Source organism: Dermacentor silvarum, chromosome 4 (assembly GCF_013339745.2).
Source record: "Dermacentor silvarum isolate Dsil-2018 chromosome 4, BIME_Dsil_1.4, whole genome shotgun sequence".
Classification (NCBI taxonomy): domain Eukaryota; kingdom Metazoa; phylum Arthropoda; class Arachnida; order Ixodida; family Ixodidae; genus Dermacentor; species Dermacentor silvarum.
This window is the reverse complement of record NC_051157.2, coordinates 20,912,306-20,940,049: the sequence shown is the minus strand read 5'-3', so window position 1 is coordinate 20,940,049 and position 27,744 is coordinate 20,912,306. Positions and strand designations below refer to the sequence as shown.

General features: G+C 45.0%; 1 protein-coding gene and 1 non-coding gene across 2 annotated transcripts; both read left to right on the top strand.

Annotated features, from left to right (window-relative positions):
• The first annotated feature begins 446 nt into the window (after window positions 1-446).
• LOC119449599 (uncharacterized) lies at window positions 447-25,240 on the top strand. Its single transcript, XM_037712811.2, has 10 exons — window positions 447-486; window positions 6,472-6,574; window positions 9,146-9,231; window positions 12,779-12,886; window positions 13,609-13,662; window positions 18,610-18,770; window positions 19,673-19,744; window positions 20,009-20,161; window positions 21,788-21,834; window positions 22,282-25,240. The coding sequence occupies exons 2-10, from the start codon at window positions 6,493-6,495 to the stop codon at window positions 22,440-22,442; spliced, it is 924 nt and encodes a 307-aa protein (XP_037568739.2). The 5' UTR covers window positions 447-486; window positions 6,472-6,492; the 3' UTR covers window positions 22,443-25,240.
• Trnaw-cca (transfer RNA tryptophan (anticodon CCA)) lies at window positions 18,855-18,926 on the top strand. The gene has a single exon. It is a non-coding gene; the product is annotated as a tRNA-Trp (tRNA).
• Window positions 25,241-27,744: the final 2,504 nt, after the last annotated feature.

The following is a 27,744-nucleotide window of genomic DNA, read 5'->3' as shown; positions in this document are numbered from 1 at the left end:
TGAGTTAACTCCTAATCACTTCTAAGCTCATCGGACACACCCGGTGGGTAAAGTGTTGCCACCATGACAATCTAGACCAGTTTATCATTCTGCTAAACTTAATATTAGAGTAAAAATATGTTGTAACAGCTTTTCAGCACTGTCTTACTGTACGCACGTAGTAAGTGCTGGCTCGACGAGCACATTACGTTTTTCAAATCAATTTCAGCTCTGTTCACGTGCAGTTGCTTGAATCTGTTCACTGAAGGCACCGATACTAGGTGTACAATTTACACAACTGGCAACATAGATCACACTGGTATTGTTCACTGAAGTTTCTCAGTGAATATGCACCCATTATTGAGCAGCCTTGCAATGATTATTATTGTTATTATTATTACTTTTTGCAGCGGATACCGCGCTCATCGTCGAAAGATGGATGACTGCTTCGACCGCTTAATGTTCAAGAACAGGCCCGGCATACAGACGGCGAGCAGCATTTTTTTCGTAAGCCGCCAATGCATGCCGCACATTTTGCTCACTTATCTACCACTCGAGCACCGCATTTACTCAGTGCCTAAAAGCGGAAAGCTGAGCGAGCACTGGCTGTATTCGAGTGTATTCGAAGTGAAATGAAATCTTCTTAGCTTCAGATATTTTAAACACTACCACAAGAAACAGTCTGGGGAAGTGACGTGCTGATAACTGTAGAAAACTATACATGCAAAGTGGTTCTGTTGCATAAACTGCATTGCAAATCACCATCGCATACATTTGACCGCAAGCAATACTCGTGACAGGGCGGCCAAGGCTCAGCCTTTACACTAGCAGCGTTTGGAGCTGCATGCAGACGCAGCTTTCGGGTGCTCTCTTACGCGACTTTTTCAACACCGCTGTTACTACCGTCTCCTATGCAGTTCATCAATCAATCAATCAATCAATCAATCAATCAATCAATCAATCAATCAATCAATCAGCATAATGTAGGACCCCAGAAACATAAGGTTGCAGGAGGGGTCGCTGAATTAAATGTACATACGTATGTTTTGCGGATATAAATGAAAAAAAAAGTGCATAGGTAGGGGGAAAATGCGTATAACCATATAACACGTTATTAGGAACAAATAGAGCTTTAATGAAAGTGCAGAACGCGTACATGAAGTCTAGGTTTATTCTTGATTGTTGGAAACGTGCAGATCATCTTTGACCTCCTCAGACCTCTTGTATACGCTGCCTTCAAGCCTTTTCAAAATTGACTAGGAAGCGATTAGGTAAAATAATTGGCCCGGATGTGAAGACAGATGCATGCCGAGCTATATGGAAGTGGTTCAGTCATATTCTAGACGTCATCTTTCAAAAACATTTACACAAATTTTTTCTATACCCATTGTGTCGTCACCGACGACAAAAAGCAGCCGTGAAGTACGTTTCGAATACCGTAATACGAAATGAAAATCCAGGGCATGGCAACTCCCCACACGCAAACTCACCAAACATGCCATCAACATTCAACTCAGCACACATTATTACACCTTAATCGCCGTGTTTAGGCAATAAAAACCGGTATCTACAGTTGGAAAAAAAACAAGAACGTAGGCGTTCAATTTGTATACTTACATGGGGATGCTGATTTTTGCATCTAACGGCGATATACTTGAAAAGATGGGTCTTGCACGTTCGTAGCATACCAGTCGGTAATAAGAACCGAGTTGAAATCCAGTTATGTCTCTAAGCTGTATTCGTGTCTCATGAGCCTAAATGGTGATAAAAGTTTAATTTATTTCGGTAAATTATTCCATAGTCGCGTGGCCACACATGAGCATGAAATCAAACCATAGTTTTCTTCATCTTTGAGACCGATAAGGTTGATGAAGACAGAAACAGAAGTAAATGTACACCTGGTGACGCGACAGTTCTCGAGCGTTCATCCCTCGGCTGCGGGCAGGCGTAATTCGCGAAGCGGCGCCCGTGTTATTCTGCAAAATATGAAGCGGCAAAATATATACGTTTGTCGGGCAGGTTGCATACACGCACGTGTGCTATGAATTGCTTATTTCATGACAGCACACATGAGTAATAACTTCGTATACGACGAACTGTATCAATGATACGGTAACATCATAAGAATTAGCAACGGGAACACAAAGGCTGTAATCGCACGAAATTATAGGCTGCATGGTCGCATTTACTGACTCCTATTTTATGGTGGAAGGAGAATGCACAACTGGACAAGAGTTTAGTAAATGTATGCAGTTTTAACGTATAACTGACTTACGCCATACCTTTAATGCGAAGCATTCCTCTCTGAGTCAAGCCATGGCTAGACTCGGAGGTGGCGTATCTCGCTGTATGTATCTCGGGGTTTTCGCGGGCCGATTCCGGACAGAGTGCAGTCTAAAATAGTGTGCCGCTGAACATATGCCACTGTGGGGCCACTGGAGATGTGCTACTGTATGGGTATGTGCCCATGGCGCAGACTTGCACGTAACGAATTATACCATTACTTGTAATCAATTACGCTTCTTGGTAATCTTGTAATTTAACGATTACTTTACTCAGTAACGCTCATTGTAATGAAATATTTTTTCAGTAACCAATTGGATGTAATCAGTTACATTATTGACTAAACAAGCTATAACAGGGGACGCAGCTTTGACCGACTTGAATTGTACATGCAAATGTACAAAAACATGTACATGCCTACATGAGCTATCTCTCTCCCAATCAGCCTGCTGCAGCTACGCATCCATAACCTGAACATGGCAGGCTTGCAGACCTCTCTTGGAATTACGAACTCGGAGCTCTTCTCTTACAATAAATTTCCACCTCTCTCCACCTTGGAAGCGCTTTTATGCGGCCTCAATTCTTCGTCGCTTAATGCAGTTATGACTTTCCTGGTACAGACAGGCTTTTGGCCGTTAAACGCATATATTTCTTTCTTCTGTTTAATGTACGTTACTCATATACACATATTTTTGCGATTGTAACAGACGATCAGTAGTTTAAGGGCTGAATGATGTGCAGCTTTATATTAAATGACATTAAACATTTGGCCATCCTTTCATGGAACGTGAACCTCTTCTGGCGTCTGTTACAATCAGTCGCTTCAGATAGCAAACGAGTGCAGGGCGCCGAGAGGAGGTCGAACAGAGGTTGGCCGACAAATTGAAGCGGCGCTTCTATGTGGCCATGGCTCCATAGCCATGGCCACTTCGGAAGTTGATGCCAGGGATGGACGACCTTTAACTTTTTCACTGGGCCTATCGGAGCGCCTCCCCCATGTTTAGCACCAATGAAGCGCTGCGCTTCACAGATGATCCAGACGCGAACAGCGCGGCACTGAGTAACCATAATCTTGTGAGCAAGCTGTTCGTATACGCTACCACACAGCCCTCCTCTTCAGCGCGCACATCGAGCAAGTTTTAAGTGTGGCCGCAGATGTCGTGCCAAGAAAACGACGGGAGATTACCGAATAAATATTTGGAAAGCAATTCATATTCAAGACAAACAACATGTAAAGGCCTGCAGAAGACGCATTGAAAGAGCCAGGCTAGCTCAGCTCGTTCTATTTACTGCATGTGTGCAATGTTAATAAACGTAGACAGGTAAAGTAACGTTAAAACAATCGGTTACTTCTTTTCTGTAACGTGTACAAGTCTGCCCTAGGGTCAGTGGTCGCCGTGAGGTTCCTTATAGTATATATATGAAGAAAATATTTCTTCGGGTCCGGTGTTTAATAAATTAAAGGAAGTGCAGACGCACGTAGAAAAACAAAACATTTTAATTTCGCCGTTTCGGCCGGGGTCCGACATTCATCAATAGTGTGATTGCAAGCACACAGCTCAAATTATACATTTTCTCTGTAAGCAAAAAGAAAAAAGAGGGAAAGGTACCTGGTCTATGACCACAGGCACGTGTGCATTTAGTGAAGTCATGCATCCCAACACGTACATTGACTCATGTCAAACTCAACGGAAATAGGAGAGAGATACATCAACGTGACTACAAACTTGCGCGTGCATACATTGTCGGGAACAAAGAAAGAGAGTCGGTACCTGATTTATGACCACAAGTACGTGTACATTTAGTGACGTCATGCATACCAACACGTACATTGACTCATGTCAAACTTAACGGAAATAGGAGAGCTAGAAAGACATCACCGTGACTAAAAACTTCGGGTGCATATACAGTGGTGCCATAATGTGACTACAAACCTGCGAGTGCGTACAATGACGTAAAAAAATTGATTGATAGGTAATCAAGGGAGGAACGACGCAGCCAATTTCAAAGGTATGCGGTACAAAGGGTACAAAGATATATATATAGTAACTGGATTTGTAAATGGGCCAAGCGTATGCCGAAAAATTAGAAGCACAACTTCGCGGTTATCTTCGGTTTATTTACCCAACAGCTTCGGTCCACCGACCGAAACTGTTAGGTAAATGAACCTAAGATAACCGCAAACTGACCGAAACTGTCAATAAACCATATATATATATATATATATATATATATATATATATATATATATATATATTAAATGCAGGCACGAGCGCACGTGGGTGTGTGGTGTGTGTGGGTGTGTGTGTGTGTGTGTGTGTGTGTGTGTGTGTGGTGTGTGTGTGTGTGTGTGTGTGTGTGTGTGTGTGTGTGTGTGTGTGTGTGTGTGTGTGTGTGTGTGTGTGTGTGTGTGTGTGTGTGTGTGTGTGGAGGTGTGTGTAGTGGTGTGTGTGTGATGATGAGTGCTGTGTGTGTGTGTAAAGATCGAACGATTGACTTCCACCAATGACACGCGCCATATGTGACGTCATTCCTATTTTATAACAGCGCCCTTCATTATAATTGATCTCCCGCTTAAGGGGACGCTAGAGAGAAAGCAGCGAAACAGCGTCTTACGCATACACATGCCGGAACGCACGCGTTTGCCGAATCAGCGTTTATGAATACGGGGGTAAGGCGGAGAGGCCACGGCGTCTTACACCAGCTTCTTGCACGGGCCGTGCTAGCACAAACGCGTTAGAAACGCGCAGTCCTGCCATCTACTGTCCATGTGCGCTTCGTGGCCTATAGCGCCACGCGTTCAGAAGCGAGGGGTCCCTGGTCGATTCCGCTACGGTCGGAATTTTTTTTTCTCCGTGATACTACTACTACTACAGAGGAGGGACAGACCCACAAAAAAAAAGACACCGCATATCCACGGGGTGAATGATGATGAGTGGGCGAAGCTCCGGAGGGAATCATCGGTAAACCGTGAATCTTCCGTGTAATTCGCCCAGTCTCGCCGCACTAAATCGAACGATTGACTTCCACCAATGACACGAGCCATATGTGACGCCATTCCTATTTTATAACAGCGCCCTTCATTATAATTGCACCATCTCCCGCTTAAGGGGACGCTAGCACAAACGCGTTAGAAACGTGCAGTACTCTCTAGTAAGGGGGAGAGGCCACAGCGTCTTACGCAAGCCGTTTACACATGCCGGAACGTGCAACGCGTTTGCCGACGCCATCACATGACTGCTGAGAGAGTATAACCCCCGTATTCATAAACGCTCCTCGACTTGACTTGCCACCGCCTTCAACGCGTTTCGAACGCGCTGCCCAAGGCGGTGGCAAGTCAAGTTCAAGTCGAGGAGCGTTTATGAATACGGGGGTAAGGCGGAGAGGCCACAGCGTCTTACACCAGCTTCTTACACAGGGCCGTAACGCGCTAGCACAAACGCGTTTCTGCCGTCGGCGTCGCCGTCGCCGTCGCCGTCGCCGTCGCCGTGAGTTCGTAAGTCATTTGGAGATGATCGTCGCCGCGCGGAGCTGTATTGCGATGAGGGCGCGAGGGGCGCGTCTTTACGGGGAGTGAAAGGCGGAGACGCGCGTTCTGCGCCGGCTCCTTAACAGCGTCTCTTTTCTCTTTATCACATATATGTAGAGCAAAGCCTTCTTCGGACGCGCGAGAGGCCGTGGGGGAGGGGAGGGAAGGGAGGCGACGTTTAGCTGCGGCACCAAGTGCCTATTTATATCAGAGGCTCCAGCAACACAAACGCCGCACGCATTTTGAGCTAACGCGGGCAAAACGCCGATGGCGTCGACAAAGTTCGCGTGTTGTTGCTACCAAAGCTCACCTTACTTCTGACATTGCTGTGTTGCTTCGCATTCATTGCTTTTGGGTATTTTTTATTGTCATCGTGGTGCGTGTGTCCATGTGCGCTTCGTGGCGTAGTGGTTAGCGCCGCGCGTTCAGAAGCGAGGGGTTGCTGGTTCGATTCCGCGCTACGGACACAACTTTCGGAATTTTTTTTCATAAAAGTAGACGTGGCTACCTACTACAACGACGACGACTACTACATACTACAGAGGAGGGACAGACCCACACCCTAAGGAGCTTCGCCCCCAAAACATCCGCTAAGTGTATCGCGGCTAAAGTGCACCCGCTCGTATATTTGTCCGTTATAAGAGCTCACCCATTGCCTTCTCCTCCCTCTACGCGCACAGACGCTGAACAGCGTGCTGGTGATGGTGTTCCTCTTCAGCGTCCTGACGGCCGAGGACGCCGCCGTTCAGCTCAAGCTCAACTCGATCGACAGCACCCCTGCAGGTACGACAGTCTCGCGGCCACGTTGCGGCGCGTCGTCGCGATTTTTATTCTCGCTCACAAGCGAGAATAAAAAGCATGTTCGAAGGACATTATAGGCCTATGTCTATTTAGACAGTACTAGTTTTCATCCATTATTACTGCGGCAGCGCGGCCCTGAAAACGCTGGCCTGGCGACGCGAGCATTTCCCCAGTGCCAGCGTGATATGGCACTAAAACAATACTACGCCTAAAGTGCCTGCGCGGCAGCTATGCTCCTTGAAAACTGACATATCCAATGCGGGTATGTGCCACACGTGATTTTATTATCGTTAATCGTGACGTAACTGACGAGCATGTGATGTTATTGATGTCATGACCTTTCAGTCATGTTAAGGCTCATTCACACCGGCGACTTGAGGAGGTCGCGTGACCATTTGCGACTCGCGACCAAAAAGCGACCGAAGGCGACCGATGTTCACACCGGCAAGCCCGGCTGAGCGCGACCGGGAAGTCGCAATCCCGGAGATTATCGTTGTCAGCGAGAACTCTAGGAATCTACGCAGTTCGCGCGCACTTCACTGGCACTGTGTAAATTGGTTTCGCGTTCCGGCAACAGCCATGGATTTTGATTCGAGCGATGGCTGGATTTTGATTCGAGCGAACAGGAAGACGTCGTCCCTGTGCTGATCTGCTCTGCCGTAGTGTCAGCTGTGGCAGCGCGGTAGCCTCCGAAGAAAACGCGACGCTCGTGGGTGCGCCCGTGCCTCCGCTCGCGTGAAGTGACCGGCCACGCAAGCCGCCTCCTGCCCGAACTTTGTGCGCATGACAGCGAGTATTATCGAGAGCAAGTTGTAATTTCTAGTTCGCATTGCGTGTTATTCGGTGCATAATATTAAAGAGAAGCTGTTCACCCGCTGTTCACCTTTGGGTGGCGTGCTCATCCAACGAACGGCAGCTGGAAAAAGGGTTTGTGTTGTGCTTTCTTTTCCTGCTGTTTAGCTTCCAGCGAGTGCGACCGCGTACATTCGAGACGTTGCTGCAACTGCTGCATCCCAGCATCACAAGACACCGATTACCGGCCTGTAGTCTGCATATGGTGGCGCGGACATTGCATTTGGCGTAGACGACGCCGGATAAAAACACATAACATCACTTTCGGCGCGGCGCTGATTGGTTGAGCAGATTTGTGACCACGGTCGCGCGACTGAAAAATCGAGCAGCGAGCGACTGGCCCGAAATGGTCGCTTTTCGAGAAAAGCGGCCATTTGCGACTATTTGCGAGTGGTCGCTTTGCGACCAACTTGGTCGTGCGACCATTATCAGTCGACGGTGTGGATGAGCCTTTAGACATCCGTTTTGACACATGTGCTAAGGCACAACTGGCGGGAAACCACCACGCACACGGAGTCAAACGGCCATTCACATGGAGTGGAAATGCTGAGGATGATAGTTTTTTCAACACGCAGACACGATCCTCGGCGAACTAGCCCTTAACAGCTTCTCTGTAAAAATATTACTGGGCCTGTGGAGGCACTGTACGCCGTTATATCGGCACTCCTGTATGTGCGAAAATACGACCGTTTCAGATTAAACGTAAAATTGTGATTAGGGGGTATACGAATTGGGCGAATGGAGGGAGGGGATGCTCTGTCAAGGCTCTTCGCTTTTCCATCAAAACTTGAAATCGGAGTTGGCCCCAAGCTAAAGCACCCGTAAGATGAAGTGGATTGACTCATTTAATGAGTAGAACAGACAGCCAGTGGCCTATCAGAATAACAGAGTAAGTATTTAAGGGGGGTTGTAGTCGGTCGGTTGACAAAGGAGTGTGTAGCTTATATTATAATTAGAAAATTTGCATGGCGTAGAAAGAAGCAGGCTGACTCAACACATGGACAGCTATATAGAGAGAGGTCGTCTATAGAAGCATTGGTCCTGTAGTGAACTGAATGGACGATAATTATGCGGATAAGGACGATGATTCGGTTCTGGAAACAAACGTCATTTCGGGGTGACTGTCCTTTTCGGTACGCTCGCCGGCGTTAAAGCTACTCGCAGCCAACTCGTTTGCATATACTGCACTTCAGAGCGCAGAAATACGCTTCAAAATTAGTTGTGTTCTGGTGCAAGTGAGGATGACATAAACAGCGCCAGGAGACACGAGGGGCAAACGAGGCGCCTAGGAGATCACAAGGCGCTCCTTGCTTGTGTTCACCCGTTTGCTGCCATAATGAACCAACTAGCCCAACAATATGTATGACACTTTATATGACCGTGGTACTGATCAGAACTCATTGACTGTTGTTTGGATGCCATGAATGGCAGCGTGTCCATTTTCAGGAGTCTTATAATGAATACACGCTTTAAAAATGCTGACAGGTCAGCTTCATGCAGGAAGAAATATAAGATACCCATTGCATCGCACTTGAAAAGATAAACACGCACTTACTAACCATTATACTACATGTACTCATTACGAGCGTTCCTCTTTGTTTGGACCACATGACGTATAACCCTTAATTATATTGAATATACCATGTGCACCGTCTGCATTTTGTCCCACTCATGCTGCACGACGCTCCGTCCTCCTCGCAGAGATACAGTTCGCCGGTTCGCTGGTGGTGGCTTCATTCTACATGAGCAGCCTCATGGATTTATACCTTGTCATCGGCATTGAAGATGTAAGCTGATCATTTTGTCGCATGCTTCGCTGGGAAGATATTTCACTGTACATGTGCCCATGGCATTGCTATGTATTGTTTAAAACTATGTTTAAACGCAAACAAACATAATCTTATATAGCATGCAAGGTAGCGAAGCCGTGCTAAAACGTTTGCGACGCCTTTTCCACTCAGTGAGCCCACTGAGTCACGTTTTTGCAGCAAACTTGCACGCTCTTTTGTCGGCCACAAATCAAAGCCCGGTGAAACTTTGTGTGTGTGTGTGTGTGTGTGTGTGGGGGGGGGGGGGGGGGGGGCAGTCGCACTCAAGATACGATTTTGATACCACCGTATATAAAAACGTATCAGTACGAAACGTTCAACTTGTGATGCTGGGTAGTCATTATTGACCGGTTCAGAAGCGACAAAAAAAAAAAAAAAAAAAAAACTAGAATAAAAAGCTATGATATAAAGATTTAGGAATTGCACAATAATTCAGTTCACAATTTACTTCCGTGTGTCTCAGTTCTGGTAACTCTTCAGGCTGCTTAGTCACTGTTCACATACGCGTACACATGTCTCGTATAAGCCTAAATTAGCTGTGTAAGCCTAATAAGCAGCACATGTTTAGCGAGCTGCATATAACGCGCTGTGATAGTTTCTGACTGACTGCACGTCGTCGTGGCTGCACAGGATGCACTTCGCCGCGATTCTCCTTTCTTCTTCATTTTCTTCTGAGTGCATGTTATTAAGGCAGAGAGTTGGGCTAGTTGGATTTTAGACAAAGGCATGTTCAAGCGCGTAAGAAAAATGAAAACAGGTGCAGAGACCAAAGGGGCGACAGACCAGCGCTCCACCTTTTCTGTCGTCCTTTTGTCTCTGCACCTCTTTTTTTTTTTTTTTTTTTTTTTTTTGCGCGCGTGGGAGCATGTCTTTGTCATATCATGTCACTATCGCTTAAATCGCTTGCAGATGGCTGAGGATATACTTGTGACGGTGAATGAAGCATGGCTTCTTTTATTTCGCTTATGTCATATTAAAAGGTATATATATATAACGTCGTAGAACAGAATAGTGTGAGGCGTAATGTTTGCTCAGTGCGAAGAAATGCTCTCCTTTGCGGGCACATTTCTTTCGTAGTTTTCTTTTCTTCCTTATCTATCGGTTTGGAAAGCCATGATGTGCGTCGAGGTTAAGCTGTCTGGTTTAACTCGCGTCAAGCAACACTGCGCTTTCGCTGACGCTATTGTGTTTTAGTGTGATGTCTAATATCTCTGAAGTGAGCTGTTTATTTGAAAGAAACTGTTATTTTCTCCTAATACTCAATTTGTGCTTTTATTTAAACATCGCTTCATAACGTACTATGTAATGACAGAAACTTGCTAACGTTTTGAATATGCTACGATGTGAAGAGTGATGGTGAGAACGGCAGTTCATTATTCGAAAAGTATTCGGTATTCCATTCAATTCGCTCCTTTCTTTTCGATTCCGCCTCGATATTGCTATTTGCACACACCCCTAGATATTATTATTATTTTTTGTTATGCGTGAAGGTAGCGTTCATGTTACTGAAGTTTACAGGTGCAATATACACACCACCTCAGTGCTGGACGCCATGTTATACATGTTGCAACATGACGCCTGGCACCGCTGTTATCTATATGGTCAGCGCCTGGTAATTTCACTCCTATTCCCGTCAGCTTAATGGTTGATGGAAAATATTCAATACATCCAAACTCGTGTGGATATTAGCATTGTTTAACGTAAATAACACTGCGGTTACCTTTAAAATGTGAAATGTGCACCTTTATTAATATTACTGGGCTTGGAGCGTAGCCATGCAGCGCAGCGATCACTGAGAAGGGTGTTGAACCGCGGGGGTCACGTCGTCGTTGCTGAGGTGTTCTTGACAACAGGGTGTTTCAGAAGAGTGGGAATCCTGTTCCGGTTGGAGATCCGTGTGGTCTAGGAGGCATCGCGCATGCGCAGGGAGATTACCCTCCATCGCTTGCACGTGTGTCACCGACACTTTTGCTCCATCTTTCGCGCCGTGCTCAAGAAACAGTTTTCTTCTATCTCCTACGTCGTCGTTGTGTGTTCTGCGAAAATCCCACAAACCCACGACGGGGTTTACGCCATAAACCTGGCGGTAAGAACAAGAAGGGAGGGAAAAATAAAAAATGAGAGAGAGAAAAAGAAGAAGAAGAAGAGCGTCGATCCCACGTATTGCAGGATCAGTTCAACGAATACTGACACGAAAATTTAGTGTCCTGCTTTTTTTTCTTCTTTCCTTTTTGTGTGAATGTGGCTGTCCACTCCATAATTATGGTACGTAACCTCAATTCCTCAAGAGCGCCACAAATAATTAATTACAACACCTTTTATATACCACCTCCATCGCCTCTCAGCTTTTTTCGCTAAGATCAACATGTTACCGTTTAAAAGGCTAGTGAAGCGCAGCGCGGCTTCGGATGTCACATCACAGAAAGCAGAAGCGGCGGTCACACATGTGGGTATCACAAACAACTTAAGAGCCCGCCAGTCAGCCCGGCGTTATGGTTGGAGGACATACAATGAACGTGTGGCCGAAATCTGCCAAATTTGTCCTTCCAATTGTTCGCTTCTGTTGGAAACGCAGCGGACCATGCTTCTTGTCCCGTCGAGTGCTGAATGGACTCAGCTTTTGGCAGCATGGCCACATAGTACGCGTTGTGTACGCCTGGTTAGTATCTGGCACCACACAACTGCCACAACAGGTTTCAATGACTGGATGAATCTTTTAACACGAAAGCGTTAAGGGCCCCGTGTCGCAGAAAATTCGGCATCGGCGTCAGTATCGGCGTCAGCGCCGGCATCCGTGGCGAAGAAAATAATTCCGAACCACCCCGACCACGCAGGCCTCCGCATGGCGCAGAGGTGTTAGTTAACTAACTGGATTTCTCAAAGTAAAATACGTCAGAAAAATCGTGAAGTATGATTTAACCACAACCTGCAGACATGGTAGCGTCGGATTGTAATTTGAATATATGAGAAAACATAATTCTGTTACGAGGAAACTCAAAAACAAACCCATTTTCCAGCATTTCTACCATTCATATACAGCGGCGCGCGCCCGGGTATGTTACTTGCAGAAACACCATACCGATGGCGCTCGCTTCCTTGGCAGCGTAGGGCGCCTCGATGCCAGGAGGCACCCTACGGCAGCGTAAAACGGCAGCGGCGCGCAGATGTGAAGGTGGAGTAAAAGGTGCAGTTGCCTGGAAGCCTGACAAGCAAGCTATTGCGTTCCATGCACTCTTAAAAGCGAAGCTTAAGCGTCCTCCAAATTTTTTTTTATACGAAGTTCTTTTTCACATCCGAAGCCGGCGCTGCACTGGGCACGCGTTTTGAACTGGTTGCAATAAAAGGTAGCGTGATTAATGACTTGTTGCACTCTCGGGCTTGGCGGCCCGAGACTGCAACCAATGCAGCTATAAAAACCAGACTGAATTTTTCTACCAGTGTTATATTGCAAATTAATTGTTCTTTTTCTCTCGCATCACTCCCTGGCGCACCCTGGTGGCGGCAGAATTCGCGCGTCCCGATGCTGGCGTACATGTGGTGGTCCTCGTTCACAACCGTGGCGCACGCCCTGACCCTGATCGCCATCGCCATCTGGAAGAGCAACAAGGAGAACGTCAGTACTGCCCAGTACTGCCACCTTTCATGCAAAATACCTGCACATAGCGTATCTCCGGTATAGATACGAGTGATGTGTGCGAGCGGAGTCAAAGTGCTCTCCCGGATATGTTGGCCCGCGTAACTTCGCAGTCAGAAAAATCAGCAAAGAACGCTTGCGCGACTCGTGAATGCAAAGAGCATTTGCGCGAAGCGCCTTGCGCGCTCGGCATGCGTTCTGGGCTCACGTGGAGAACGAACTCGGCAAAAGAGATGCACGCCGTGTACGTGTAGTCTATATAGCGGGAGCAAGAAAGGCCGTGATCTCGAAATGACATGGCGCAGTTTACTACAGAATGTTGCAGTATATATATATATATATATATATATATATATATATATAGAGAGAGAGAGAGAGAGAGAAGAAAGGGAACCGAGGGGCCTGATTTTCAGTAATCTTGCATTTTATAATTTTATGCCAGTTTAAAGGATGATGAAATGTGGCATCTATTCATTTTGGTAATGCAACTAATGACACTTCCAAAAATTTAAACAGCTGCAAATTGAACAACAGAGACTCGCGCATAACTTTCGGCAGCGTATACGTTTATTCGTGTATTTGATGTAATAATTGTAATCGCATGTCAAGTAATTTTCACTCATACAAAAGGACCCTGACATTTTTTTTTTTCCTGATAAGTATAGTGAACGCCTAACCTCGGATGTTTCTCCTATACGCAGATGGCGCTAGTCGGACCATTCGTCGCCACTGCCGGATTATTCGTTTTAGTGAAGGTAAATGCACGCCAATGTTGGTTCGCTTACCAGAATAATTTATGGCACTCAGGAACGGATATCGAGGAGTGCCATATAATGCGGCAAAGCTTTCTGCAAGTGCGAGAATAGCACAGTTGTGCTTGAGCATAAGTATGGACCACTGGCATCATATTTATGAATAGTTCACTGTGATGCTATTTGTGAACTGCGCCGTGTGCGTGCACCTCGCATTGGCACAGCACGTATCCGGGCGTCAACGGCGAAAACGCGCCTTACTTTCCGCATAATTAAAGAATTGTAATTTATCAAATACAAAACTGGATTGAAAGTCGGTTTCATGATGACGCTATATGCTGCCGACGCCCGCTACTTCAACCCCCCCGCGCCCATTTCCGCACACTTGCGCCGCCTGCTTTGTTCGGATTATTTCGATGCTTTGTTCAGATTATTTGGAAATGGATTAAGACTAGCACTGACCGACGTATACGGCCCAATTGCAAAATGTACGCGCTAACTGTAGTGATTTAAACGGACAGGTTGAATAGTAAGAACTAGGGCTCTGCGAATACACGAAATTGCGAATACGAATTGAATAGTCTTTCTTATTCAATTCGTGTTCGATATGAAAATTCACTTTTCGAAATTGTCGAATAGTATTCTTTTCTGTTCGAATTTAAGTCAGAACAACGAAGTATACAGTAATGCTTCAGGAGAACTGCGGTCGTTGCGCAGAGAAAACAATTTCTTAACGCACGGGCCAGGTGACTTCTATTCAATAATTGTCAGTCATTCAATAAGTATATGCGTCCCATCCCAACGGACCACAGATATTCATCGGATATCGGATTTAGATCCGAACGTCCGCATCCGGGAAACAATATCCATGGTACGGACAGGGGACGTAGTTCTTCCGTCGCGCACAAAATCGCTCTCATATATGCGGTTTGGGCTTAACAGAACGTCCGCCCAGTTTGATATGATGGACATCCAGCGGATGTTTCTTTATGGATTTACCAGCGGCGTACGTCCCGCGGATGTCCGCCCAGGGTTGTCTTGTAACGTCCATTGATTTATGCCCTGGGCGCCTCTATACATAAGGAAGGACGCGGAGCTGTAGGTGTTGGTGATTTTATTTTCCTTCATAAAAACATTTTTACATCACTGTGAATTAGGTTGACAAGTAAATGAATAGAGACGGCTAGCTTGCATTACTCAATGGAGGTACATTAGAATTTATTTCTTTAGGTCACTTCAAGAGGCATTTATAGTTTATCTTCTGTGTCCCTGTACAGAGCTCGTTAAAGTTAACATATACTCTTACTGGCTTGTTCTGTGATATTTAATTCTTGCTGGTTCTTATGGGCTTGTGTTTACGTGTTCAGGCTCAAATTAGCTTTTGCTCTGCCAAATCATTTTATGCACACAAATTATGTGTTCTAAGCTTACACTGCAGTATGCTTTTTAATAAATATCTCGTGTTTCTGCTGTTTATGTGCAAGTGTACGTCTCAATTGGGCCATTAGCTTAGCAAGACTTATTAAAAGGCTTATATGCATCATTTAGTTTCACATTGACGGAGCTTAATATCTACAATAACTGTGATGAACATTTGAGTTAATACTCAATTCCTTTTATTATGTATGTTTCGGCGTATTTGGTAGCGTTGAATGCGCCATGCTGCAATTAACGTATGCTTCTGCCGTGGATGTTGTCACCTATGCAACCTGTACCAGTAAGACGGTCCCAGTTGCTTCGGGGGCACTTGCTCGTGGACGCAGTTGCACAGTAAAGTGAGTGCAGCATGGTGCCTATAGCTGGTACATTAATTGGTTCTCAGGTAGAGTACACTTTCCAAAGCATGGAAAAAGCCGAAGTAGGAGCAAGGTGACGCACCAACAAACCTCACAAGTAAAATTCCAGATTTATCATGAATGTCCTCTGGATGTTTCTGTAATCACTGTCTACATTTGAAATCCCTCAAATGTCCCCTGGATGTCCATGTCCAGATTGTTTCATCCACCGGACATTGTGCGGATATTTCGTTGAAAATGTCCTTTTCTTAACGTCCTACGGACGTCCGAATGCTGGAGAACGACGTATTTAGGACGTCCAATTGGATGCCTTTTATATTGCACGGGACGTTCCCTAAGACATCCGCCGTATGTCATCCGGATTTGTGGGGATATCTATAGTGGATGCCCGAACGTCCGGCGCTTAACATTGATCGGATGTACTGTGGATTATTCGTGGTCCATTGGGATTTAAGCAACCTGTGCGCGGTATTTCATTTTTGATGTCATCAAAGTCGATCAGAGGCGGTCACCTTCTAAAACAGCATCTAATGAAAAAATGTTGTAGCATTATTGATATTTGCAACCATATACTATCCACGCGCCTTACTTTGGTATCGTTGTGTAGAGGGAAAAAAAAAAACATTAATTAATCATGCATGTGCCGCGCGTGCACAGGTAGCGCTGTTGTCACGCCACGCATAAGGTCCCTACAAGATAAACAAGACCCTTAGCGACGCACGACGCAATCGGAGCTAAATTTAGCCTCTTGCTCGGCATTCAGAGCGGCATAACTCGGCAGTACGGTTGTCGATCCGAGCGGGAGGCGTCGCGTTTGAAGCAGTTCACTTGAGCTGGTAGGTGTGATCCAGCAAACTGTAATCAGTGCTCATCAGTGGCCGTATTCTGAAACTATCCACTTCGGCGATACTATCGCCTTGGCCAACGGCGCACGCTGATTGGCTGTTTTAGCAAAATTTGATGAGCTGATTGGCTGGTTGAGCACTACGTCATTCAATTTTGCTCAACCAGCCAATCAGCGCGCGCCTGATGGCGATATTGTCACCGCGGCGATACTATCGCCGAAGTGGATCGTTTCAGGATGCAGCGCCAGGAGTTGCAAGGCCTACAAGTGCACACTTTTTTGCACGAAGTTTCACACTTGTTTGGTTATAGCGGCCCCGTGTTCCTTGCGCTGCAGAGTACAGAAATGGCGTGAATAGACAGCAAGACAGAGGGATGCCAATTCGCGCGCACTTCATTTGACCAGGGCGGGCCCAATACGAATACGTAGCAAACACGATTGCAAATTGCTCCGTAGGACCCCTATACTAGCTGTGTCATAAGTTAAGCTTGTAAGCTTTCTAATGCGTGAATATAGATCGATGTCATGCGCTTTGGTATCATTGTGCAGAGGAAAGAAGCCATTGCTCGATCATGCGTGTGTCGCGTTCGCAGATGGCGCCGTTGTTGCGTCACGTATGACGCAATCGGACCGAACTTTAGCCTTGCGCGCGGCGTTCAGAGAGGCGTAGTTTGGCAGTACGTTTGTCCGGTGCTCATCGCCGGTGCTCATCAAGGCCTACAAGTGAGCAATTTGTTGGAGAAATTTCACGCTTTCTCGGCTATGGCGCACTTGCGTTTGACACGTAAGGTCCAGAAATGGCGAGGAGAGACCCTGGCAGCAAGAAAGAAGGATGCCCGACCCCGTTGACCACGGCAGAACGTGTATGTCTCCATAGGGAGTGCAAGCGGAGAAGATTGAGGCAAGCGGAGCCCCAGTCATCTATAAATGTGGTGCTTCAATGCATAAAACAGCGTCTTCCTCAGAAAGTTAACCGGAACGCCCATGCATTTCGTCGGACACTTTGAAAATTATTATCTCGAAACTGGTTCAGCCCTGAGAATTCGTTCCAAGTGGATACACCTCCCGAACTCAGCGGCTGTAATTCAGATTAAATGCTGTGCCGTAAAATAATTAAGAAGTTAATTAGCGCAAATATGTTAATTATTCAATTAGGCATTTTGATTTCTCGTGGAAGTAATGGCCGCCTCATCGAGTAGTTTAGATCAAGGATTATAATTGTACTATCTGCCACAGGCAATTTTTTAAAATTTGGTGCAGCTAAAATGAAACACCCGGCCAGTACATGCATGTATGAAATTATGTAGAAAGTCGCATCTCTACTTCGTTTTCACTAAGCGGACTCCACGCATCCTAATATTTCACTTTGCTTTAAAGAAAAAAAAATGTCATAATAATTGATGTTCAATTTGACATTCGGTTGTACGTACTTTTCTCGAATGTTCGTGTTCGACTCTATCGAAAATTTGACTATTCCAACACCCCTATTAATTAAAGAGGTTGAATATAATGCTAGTCGGGAGCTTTTGTGCATTTCCGTGTACGATATATGCGAATCTTTCCCATCGGAAAATATTTACCTTTTTGTGGAAACCACACATGTAGCTGTGAACCAATTTCCTTCGCGGTTAAAGCTAAGCTCCATATGTGTGTTGACATTTCGCTCTAGCGTGTATATTTTACATGAACTGGGACAGTTCGTTTCTCCGCACATAAAAAAAAAAAAAAGAAAGAAGAAAGTCGCCACACAACACGATAAAGCGGTCTGCCTTGCTGCCCATCTGCTGCCGATCGTCAATCGGGAGCTTCGCAGATGGAGGTATTGTGGTTGTGATGAGGAAGAAGCGCAGCTCTTTAGGGAGCATGACTCAGCACCTTGGGGAACGGGCGGGAGCTGTAAAGAAGAAAGAAAAGAGAGAGAAGGTCGAGGCGATTACACAGCGCCCTTGACTGTCAGGGGTAGCCAGGCGGCGCATTCACAGAGCGGCGATCGAAAGCGCGAAGGCAGGAAAGATCGGCAGACACAGTGTTGACTTGCAATTGAATGTTTATGTTTACGACAGTTATTTCTATCTAGAATTTCATCGAACCGGCCATTTGGAAATCTAGAAAAACGGAACAAGATCGGCTCTTATGACGATTCCCTTCAACTTTTCAATACGAACACGTGCCATAAAGTTTTAATTAAGAAATTAATTGATGTAACTAATGGATTGCTTCGGATCTCCTCGAAAATAATGTCTTAACTGCGCTTATGTTATGCTAATGTGTTGGCCGTCCGCAAACACACTGACTGCTATTTTATTGCAGGCTTACTTCGCAAGAAAAGTGTACCGTTACAGCATGCTGGTTCTGAATCCGGATTTCGTGGCCGCCGAAGTGGCGGAAATGTCTGCCGCAGCAGTTGCGGCTGAGCGATTTGCACAGCCGCCACCGACATTTGCGCCTCGTAGGGATTCTGGAGAATTCCTGCAAATAAATAAATTTCGATAAATCTGCCGAAAGCTGCTTCGGCCTTTCTTACAAATACGTGTTTAACAGCGTGCTGTTCAGCTGACTCGGTGGCGCAACGGTAGCGCGTCTGACTCCAGATCAGAAGGTTGCGTGTTCGAATCACGTCCGGGTCAACCTTTTTTATAATAGTTGCAGAATTTTTTTTTTCTTTTTACATTTAGTAATCATCAGCGTTGCGACTGAGAACGATACTACTGATCGCACATGGCATAGATTTGCCAGTCCATTATTCAGCCGCGATACGGCATTCACCAATAATTATTACACTGTAAAAAATATTTACCTCGGGTAATACTATATAATAGGCAGTAGTTAATTTAAAAAATTATAATAGGTTCATAGCCTGTCACAACGTAGAAATATCCAGTTGCTTATCAGACACATATCCAAGTACGCCGCGCATTTCCTGCTCTTGAGTCCCCTTTTGCTGCCGTGTGAGTGCAATCATGATTACAATATTGTGTTTCCTTGCTCGCGAATAATTCACTCGCATTTTCTATTTGCTCTAGACACGACGCGTAATATAACTCGCAGAAACACCGACAGCATATAAATATGAAACTCTATGACCGACAGTTCCTGTCACATGATGGTGTTCTGGAACCGAAACTAAAAAGTTCTAACCAGCCAGCACTACCCCCAACATTACTGTCATTCAGTATAACACATTAACAACGTAATAAGAACGGGTACAAGAAATTACACATATTATTCGGTATGTGCATTTTTCTTAAATCAGTGGCAACTTTTTGGCTTGACTTAGCCCTCACATCGACTTTGCTAGCTTGGCTGGCTTGGCGACTGCTTCAACATGGCGCACGTTGATTTCAGCTGCTGCTCTTCGCCTGCGGCAGATGTAATTGCTCACTGCGCTGGCCAACCAAGTTAATCACAAAGACATCCAGTGCATTATACAGTGCCAGAAGCAAGTGTAAGTATTATGGGTATTTATGATTTCGACATAGATGCTATCGTAAGCTAGGCGTGGAAAAACTCTACGACTCTCGCACTGAATTGATGTGTAGCCTCTATGAATTGTACCTTTTGTTACTCATATGCTGCCGCACAACTGCATGAATAACTGTTATTATTCACTGCTTCGCTCTATGCTGCATTCGTATGTCACCCAACAGCAAGTGTGCGTGACAGTTTACTTTAATGCATCAACTGGGTGTTTTTCGACCGCAACTTTCAGGCTAGGCAGACTTGAGAAGACAAATGAGATGTTGATCAACTGCAACGCACTCTCTGCTACCCGCTTCGTCGTCGCTAGCCAAGACCTGAAAAAGCACACGCAGCTGCTGTTTGATCTCAAGAAGGACTTGGATTCTGTCTTCAAGCGAATTAGGTGCGTAAGGAAGCTTTTTCTGCATGTGTGGTTTTTGTTTGTGGTTTCTCCGCAGTAGGGGTGACGACAACGCATTCTGCCCGGTGTTTCTGTGCAAAGGTACCTTGTTTTATTGCGTGTGGTTCCACTTTCCAAGAAAACTTGTAATACATATTTTGCTGAATGTGCTGTGCGAACATGCAATATATTGAGCTTGGTGGTGTAGGTGTGAGCTTCGCCTAAATATGTCAGTCGATCTCCCAGTATGCGCTTGCTTCTGAGGACGCATTAGCAGTGCATGGTGTGGTTCACGCGCTTGCTATAACACGTCAAGAAACAAGCACAACGAAGTCAGCATTTGAGCACAGATTTCTATGACGTGCCTACGTAACTGAATGTGTGAACGCGCATCTACAATTACGGGCTGTGTAGGTACTGCGCGCTTATACATTGAACTCCATCTGGATTCAGCAACAGCCCGTATGCCTGCAGCGTTTCTTTCTAAATGCATGAATGCAGCCTTTACAGCGGAAGATGAACACCTTATCTCTTCGGTATTTCACAGGCTGGTGTAAAAGCCTCCGCATGTTAGCGATTTTGCCGGCGATTGCGACGATGCGCAGGCCTGAAACTGCGACGATCAAGCAGGCACTTCGCTTATTGCTGTTTGTTGCCCCATCCATCGCTCAATTCTAAGCGACTTGAAAAGGTCGCAGGTAAAATGGCGTGCGGGCTAATAGGAGCAACCTTTTCGCATTTTCAAATCACGATGACGTTGCCATCACGATGTTTCACCTTCTGTGATTAGGGAGATGATCAAGCTCGCACGGTTACACGCTTGAATGGTTGTGATTTCAATGTTTTGATTAGACTGCAGCTCAGCGTCACGCTCCGTTAATGTTTCACGCCCGGCTAACTACGTTGATTTCATCCCAGACGCACGCTGCGCACGGTCAACTTCTTGACCGTGCGCACGGACGCACGCTGCGCACGGTCAAGAACGTAATGTGCTCTTTGCGCCAGCAATTACTGCGTGCATAGTAAGCCAGAGCTGAAAAGCTGTTACAACAAATTCTTACTCTAATATTAAGTTCAACAGAATGATAAACTGGCCTAGATTGTCATGGTGGCACTGCTTTACCTACCAGTGTGTGTCCGATGAGCTTAGAAGTGACTACGAGTTGACCCAGCTAGGGAAACAAAAATGTACTTGCTTGCACGGTGCCTTCAGCTTTTTTCTTGACCATTAGAACAAGCATGTCAACCGCACCATGCACTGCTGATGCGTCCTGACATGCAAGCGCATACTTGGATACTAATTGACAAATTAGGTAGAGCTCACGCCTACACCACCAGACTCACTATATTGCATGTTCATACAGCACATTCAGCAAATTATTTAACATCAGTTTTCTTGCAGAAGTGGAACCACATGCGATAAATGGGACCTTTGCACAGCAACGCCGGGCAGAACACGTTGTCTGCTGCGGAGCAACTGCAAATATGGCGACTGGCACCGAGGCACCACAGCTCCGCATCGCAGCCAAGCCTTAGTGCATACATCCTATACATTTATACATACAGTCTGAAGGAACCATGCAGTCGGGCGCACCATGTATCATATGTTTCTGTTTTCTGTTATGTTAGGTTCTTGAAGATGAAGTTATCACAGCAATACCCAGCAGCATTCACAGGTGAGCATGAATCCTGTTGACCTTTTGATGTGCTTGCACAGCTTGTTTTGTTATTACTGGTTATCAGGAGCTGTGCCAAACATGTGTTATGATCTGTCTTGGAACAGAATGGCAATATTTGCCATAGTGGTACTGGAATAGGTGAAAAGTGTGTTGAAATCATGCAGACAAAGCTAATAAATAGATTGAAGTTCTCGTTCATAGCGGCAAGTTGAATTTAGGAAAGTTGGTAGCTTTCTTGCTCTTTCTTCTACACACCAGTTTTCTTTAGCGTTTAATCAGTGAAGGAGTAAAAATATGATTTACATTGCATTTATTCTAGTTTTTGTGTTTACATATTTGTTGCATTGAAAATAACTGTCTTGAGATCACGAGCTGAAGTTGTTTCATTATACCGGTGAAGCAATGCTGTTGTATTATGACTCTCTCAACTACTGTCACCTGCAGCGTGCAACACTGTGTTCTATGCTGTCGATGAAGAAGATGAGCCTGAAGAGAGGCATCCACCCAGCAGAGGCCAGAAGCATGTCAGTGCTCAACTGGAGGACACTCACAGTGGTTCTTCACCGCAAACCTCAGCCACTTCATATAACAGTGAAAACTCCTAGGCATAGATTGGCAGTGATCTTGCACTTCCTGCACTCTGTTTCTTGTGTAAATACTGCAGTGTGTGGTAAATCCAATTGGGAGCCCCTACACTAGCCAAAGCAGGAAGACAAGAAGTTTAAAGAGAATCCGAGGTTTCTTCAGGTGTGTGTGATTGTGAGTGATTTGAAGTGCTTCTTTGTGAATAGTGTGTATACCTGTGTTGCACTAGTACAAGTGGAAAAACTTGTCCTTCTACCACTGGCCAGAGGACTTGTGTGGTTTGCGCTTTTTATTGGTGAGGCAGCTTGTCTGCCGAAACTGATGATAAGGCTGAGTGAGTGGCATGTTGTGTCAGTCTGGAATGCAGAAGGAACAACATAAGCGCCCTCACCATCTGGTGACCAGTAATTTGGTGCCATAGTATTCACAAAACTTCTTTTGCACAAGTTTTGTTTGTGTTCGACTAGCTCCAAGGTTGTCCCATTCTTATCACCTCATTTTCTGTATTTGTCAACACTTACGCACTGGCCAGGCAGGAACGCTCTTATGTAAGAGATTGTGTAAATAGACCTGGATTTATTATGGTCAAGTCCTTGTAATTCAGTGCAGACTTTTCTTCACTGCTGTCAAGCCTACACTGCTTCTAAGGCTCAGATCCTTACAGAATGTTCTTACACTGCATAGGGTCTGACATATTGCAGCATAAAGGCATGCAGTGAACCATGTTATTGTTCCTTCTTTTTTCTCTTTCTTTTATTGTTCTTTCATTCTGTTTTATAATGCCAGGAATGGCAAACCAGGAATCAGATTTTTGTGGCCACAAAGAAATGACAGTTTGTCAGAACAACCCAGTAGCAATGTGACAGGGCCTGTAGGACAATAGTATCAACCTTATTATAAAAGCGGGACATTCAATGGATGTGCAGGGGAAATATTAAGTTAGGCTGTACTGATAGCTGACATGTCTAGTAGGTCAGATTCATGTGAGTGGTAGGCTGGTAAGCCAGAAAGGAGGTGGAAATGAGAAATGGGTTGCAATGTTACCTTAACGTTTGCACACCAGGTCTCAATGACAATCTTGGGGTGCACTAGTTTCTATTTATAGCTAATTATTATTAATTATTACACAGCAATCAAAAGTATGCAATGACTAAGTCTTGGAGCTTCTGGAAACATTTCCTGTATACCAAAAGAGCCAAATATGCACAAACACTTTATTACATTGTAATTAAGGTACTTCCTGACAATTGATAAAGGTTTTGTTTTGTTGCTTTAACTCTGTGTCTTTCTTTTTTTAGGTATTCAGCTACCCGCAAGTTCCTTAAAGTGCTGTCAAGTTGATGTTTGCAGTTCATTTCAGTTTCATACAGTAATGTCTGCCACATGGATGCTTTGATTCTTGTGGAAGATAGTTGGCATTAAAATTATATTGTTTGACCAAAGCCCAAAGCATGTGTGAGTACAGCAGATTAAAAGCAAGCTACGTCTGAAAATTGCATATAGCTCTTAATCTCAATTCACTCAAGTATGCTTGAAGATGTCCATGTGATAGTGGTATAATGCAAGTACATTTAAAGCTCCAAGGTGGCACTGTTCAATTTAGTGATATAACAGGAAGCTTCAACATTTTGAATATCTCAACACATAACTAGAACAAGCTGCCTACGCTTAGAAGCTTTAATTTCTATTGCTTACAGCCCTTTTATCAACGAAGAATGGCTATTTACCATTTCTGCTTTAATGAGTTCTGTTTATTGGCATTAAGAAAAAAACCCAGATATTTCACAGCCCTACAAATCCCTTTCCTTAATTGAAACAAGCCACTTTAAGCATATTTTTAATGATAGAATGTGTGTACATTATACATGCTGGCATCCGTTGGGCGCGGCTGATTATATTTTATGCGGACCTCCCCCTCGCCCGCAGGTTAAATATAGCAAGATGACTGTTTTTAAATACGGATACAGCAGTCCCAAAAAACTAGCCATGTTGCAACTAGCGTAAGCTAACGTTAGTTAGGGCGGGAACTGCCCAGAGCCAGGCCTTCTCCGCAACGCGAGCGCGTATGGCGAATCCTACGCATCGTCCGCTACAGTGCGTCCTGAGGAGACACAAAAGACAATCCTCGCTGCCCAAGCAGGCGATACATAGTAAAGAAAAGCATTACTTACGTGGCCACTCTATTACGAAAGAAAATTTAGCTTCGCCTGTAGTTTTGTTGGACTTTTGGACTTTCCTGTGTGCAGCTGAAAGTGCCCGCTTTCCAAAGTGTGTGTGAGGGGGGGGGGGGGGCAAATGGCATATCCCCCCCCACTCCTGATGAATGCGCCTATATTGGAGCAGATGTCGGCCAAAGTTCTGCTTCGAGATAGGGGAGTGTCATTGCATTGCATTAAAGCTAGTTCTTGTTTTCACAGTGTTCTATGTTGCATATAGTTTTCGTCACAGCTCACAGCAGCTTGTTACAAACGGTGTAATCATCCTTTAACTATATTGCATATCGGCAAATAGTCAGCTAGAGTTTATTCTTCCATCATTTTACGACTAATATAATTCTTTGCTGTAACTCGAGCAGTAGCAATATATACGCATGCTAGGTTAGTAATAAAGGGCCAAAGGAATCAGCTTTTCAAGGAGCTGTTAAAAGAGCAGGCTGGTATGTTTAAATGCATAGCCGTATATGCTGTGTCATTAATTTTTATGTTCTTTAGATTTCAGCTGTGTTCATTTTATCAATAATGCCAACATATCATTGCACTGATGAGCCCAACTTTAATGCATGTGCGTCCTTGTATTTTGTTTTGTCCAATTAAATTTTAGTGAAAGGTCACATAGATCGTGCCTGAATTAAAATTCATACCCACGTAAAGACTTGCGCCCGCAGTTTTCATGGTGAAGTTCACTTTGGTACGCATCGTTCATTGACTATGGATTTGGAAGTTTAGCACAGATGTGGTTCATCTCGGCCTGTCAGGTATCAGTGTAGCTGAATGAGCCATTCAATGAAAAAAAAAAACAGAAATAGCCTGATTAGTTATACCATGACGCACTAAGAAAAATTGTGAACTAGGGAGCCGAAACGTTACAATGCTTTGAAATCTTTTTAACCGTTGTCTCGGCCCCTTCCTTTTTGCACGCTAAGAAAGCGGCAAAAGTTGAATGATAAATTCAAAGGCAATTTGGAAGTCCAGAAAAGTGTGAAGGGGATTCGTCTAGTCAAAATCAATGCAAGACAATGTGTTCCTAGCAAGTTGTGTGTGAGAATGGGATGTATTAATCGACGTCAACTAGAGGTTGAATCACCTGCCAACCTGTGCGACTAGGTAGTTCATGTTCGAATGGATAGCGCATCAGGCTGCAGTGCTGAGGGAACAGGATATGAAAGCAAAAATCAGACCAAGTTGGGTCACTGAGTGTGTGGCAATGTATACATACGTGCCGTTCTTCAACAAACCTCTTTGATGTCGACATGGGTCACCGCGGATGCGGCACTGGGCATGTACCGCTCTTCAGTGAACCTCCTTGACACCGACTTGCGACAGTGAGTATGTGCCACTCGTTCTGCGCTGCTCTTCAGTGAACCTATTTGATAACAACTTGGGTCACTGGGTGTATGCCAGGTGTGTGTCGCTCTTCAATGAACGTCTTTGACGCCAACTCGGGTTACTTGGTATCTGCCACTGGGATTATGCTGCCCTGCAATGACGAAAAAGACCCTTAAAGTTTTTCGATGCTCGGTGGAATCGCGACGCGCGGTCTTTACGGCTCCGCCGCTAGATGGCGCCGCGTGTGTAGCAAGTTTAATAGAGGAGCCTTAAGTAAGCGCTCATACAACAAGGAAAAAGAGGCATGTGCTTGCTGCACTAAAGCTGGGGAAACGATGGAGCATGTTTTATTAGAATGTGGAGATATCTGCCCAGTGGTCGATTTAGGCTCCATTGGCCTCCTTGAAGCCCTTGGTTTGAGGGATAGCAAGGGGAAATAGACGTGTCCGCAGTAGAGATTAAGAGGCGATTGGAAGATTGGTGGAAGAAAAGTAGGGAAACGACAAACAATTAACGGAGGCATACAAAAACGAAGTTCCCAATAGGGGTTCAGAAAGTTTGGTTCGAGGAATTCATCGCATATTTTTTTCTTTTATTTTTGAAGATAGGTAGGACATTATAACAATTGCGGCGCAACCCACCGCCCCGTTCCAAAGGGGACGCTCCTAGCATCCATCCATCCGCGTGAGACGAGCCCGGCTTCACCCCAACGACCGCCGCTTCGCGTCGGCGCCCGGTACCACGGCTGCCGCCGTGGCACCGGGGTTCAAGCGACCGCGCTGGCAAACAGAGAGGGAAAAAAAAGGGAAAAGCGTGATTTAAGAAAATAAGTCTAGCCAAAGCGGGTTGCGAACCTGCGTACGCATGATCCCGAAGCGAGCGCCGTAACCACTCAGCCATACAGCCACGCTTCCAAGGTTTGCATTCGCTGCGAACCACGTGATTGCGTTCGAGCGCCCTCGGTGAACGGAACCACCTAGAAACGCGGTACGCGCGAGCGGCGCAGCTGTGGCGCCAGCGGTCAAACGCTGTATCTACTAGCAAATGGAGTGTTGCAGCCCGGCTACAGCAGTATGGTGCGTCGCTGCATTTTTCAATTTGGTGTGATATTTTCGAAAAATCATGCCTCAATAAAATTTAAAAACATTTTTTATGTCAAATTCGAGTTGTGCCTACAGTTTTACCGTGCCTCGTGAATTACTATTTAGCAAATGTGTAAATTGCTGAATATTCTTCGTTCGAATATGTCTGCTTATATATTTGACTATTGCGTTTCGCGCTTTTTTTTTTTGCATAGCAGAATTTTATATTCCTCTAGCCTTGCGGTGCGTTTTGTTTCTTTTTTTTTTTCAGCAGACCTTTGTTTATTAAGAGGAAGCTTAATTTAGCTCGGGTGCTTCTATGTAAATACACGTAAAAGGAGAATTCGTTTTTCTCGGCAACCACTGTACCAAATTAGACCAGGTTTGTTGTATTTAAAAGAGAAAGTTAAAATCTAGTGACTGTTCGTTTCGAATTTTTTAGTTAGATTGTCATTTTTTTATTAAAAATTAGCAAAAATCGCAAATTTTATGAAAACGAAACTACCACGTTTAAAACTCTATCAGCAATGAAAAGTGATATCACAATTTTGTGAATTGCATCTAATGGAACATCTAAAGCGGACAAAGCTTATATGTTACACATGAATCTCAATAACATTAGTAATATGGAAATACAGCTTTTGCAGAACCCTTGTACAAAACGTAACCAATTCACGTAAGATATAAATTTACGT

Coding starts and splice junctions, on each gene's coding strand:
- LOC119449599 (XM_037712811.2), top strand. CDS start 6,493: ATGGTGTTCCTCTTCAGCGTCCTGACGGCCGAGGACGCCGCCGTTCAG. Junction 6,575..9,145: donor GATCGACAGCACCCCTGCAG/GTACGACAGTCT, acceptor TCCTCCTCGCAG/AGATACAGTTCGCCGGTTCG. Junction 9,232..12,778: donor TTGTCATCGGCATTGAAGAT/GTAAGCTGATCA, acceptor TGGTGGCGGCAG/AATTCGCGCGTCCCGATGCT.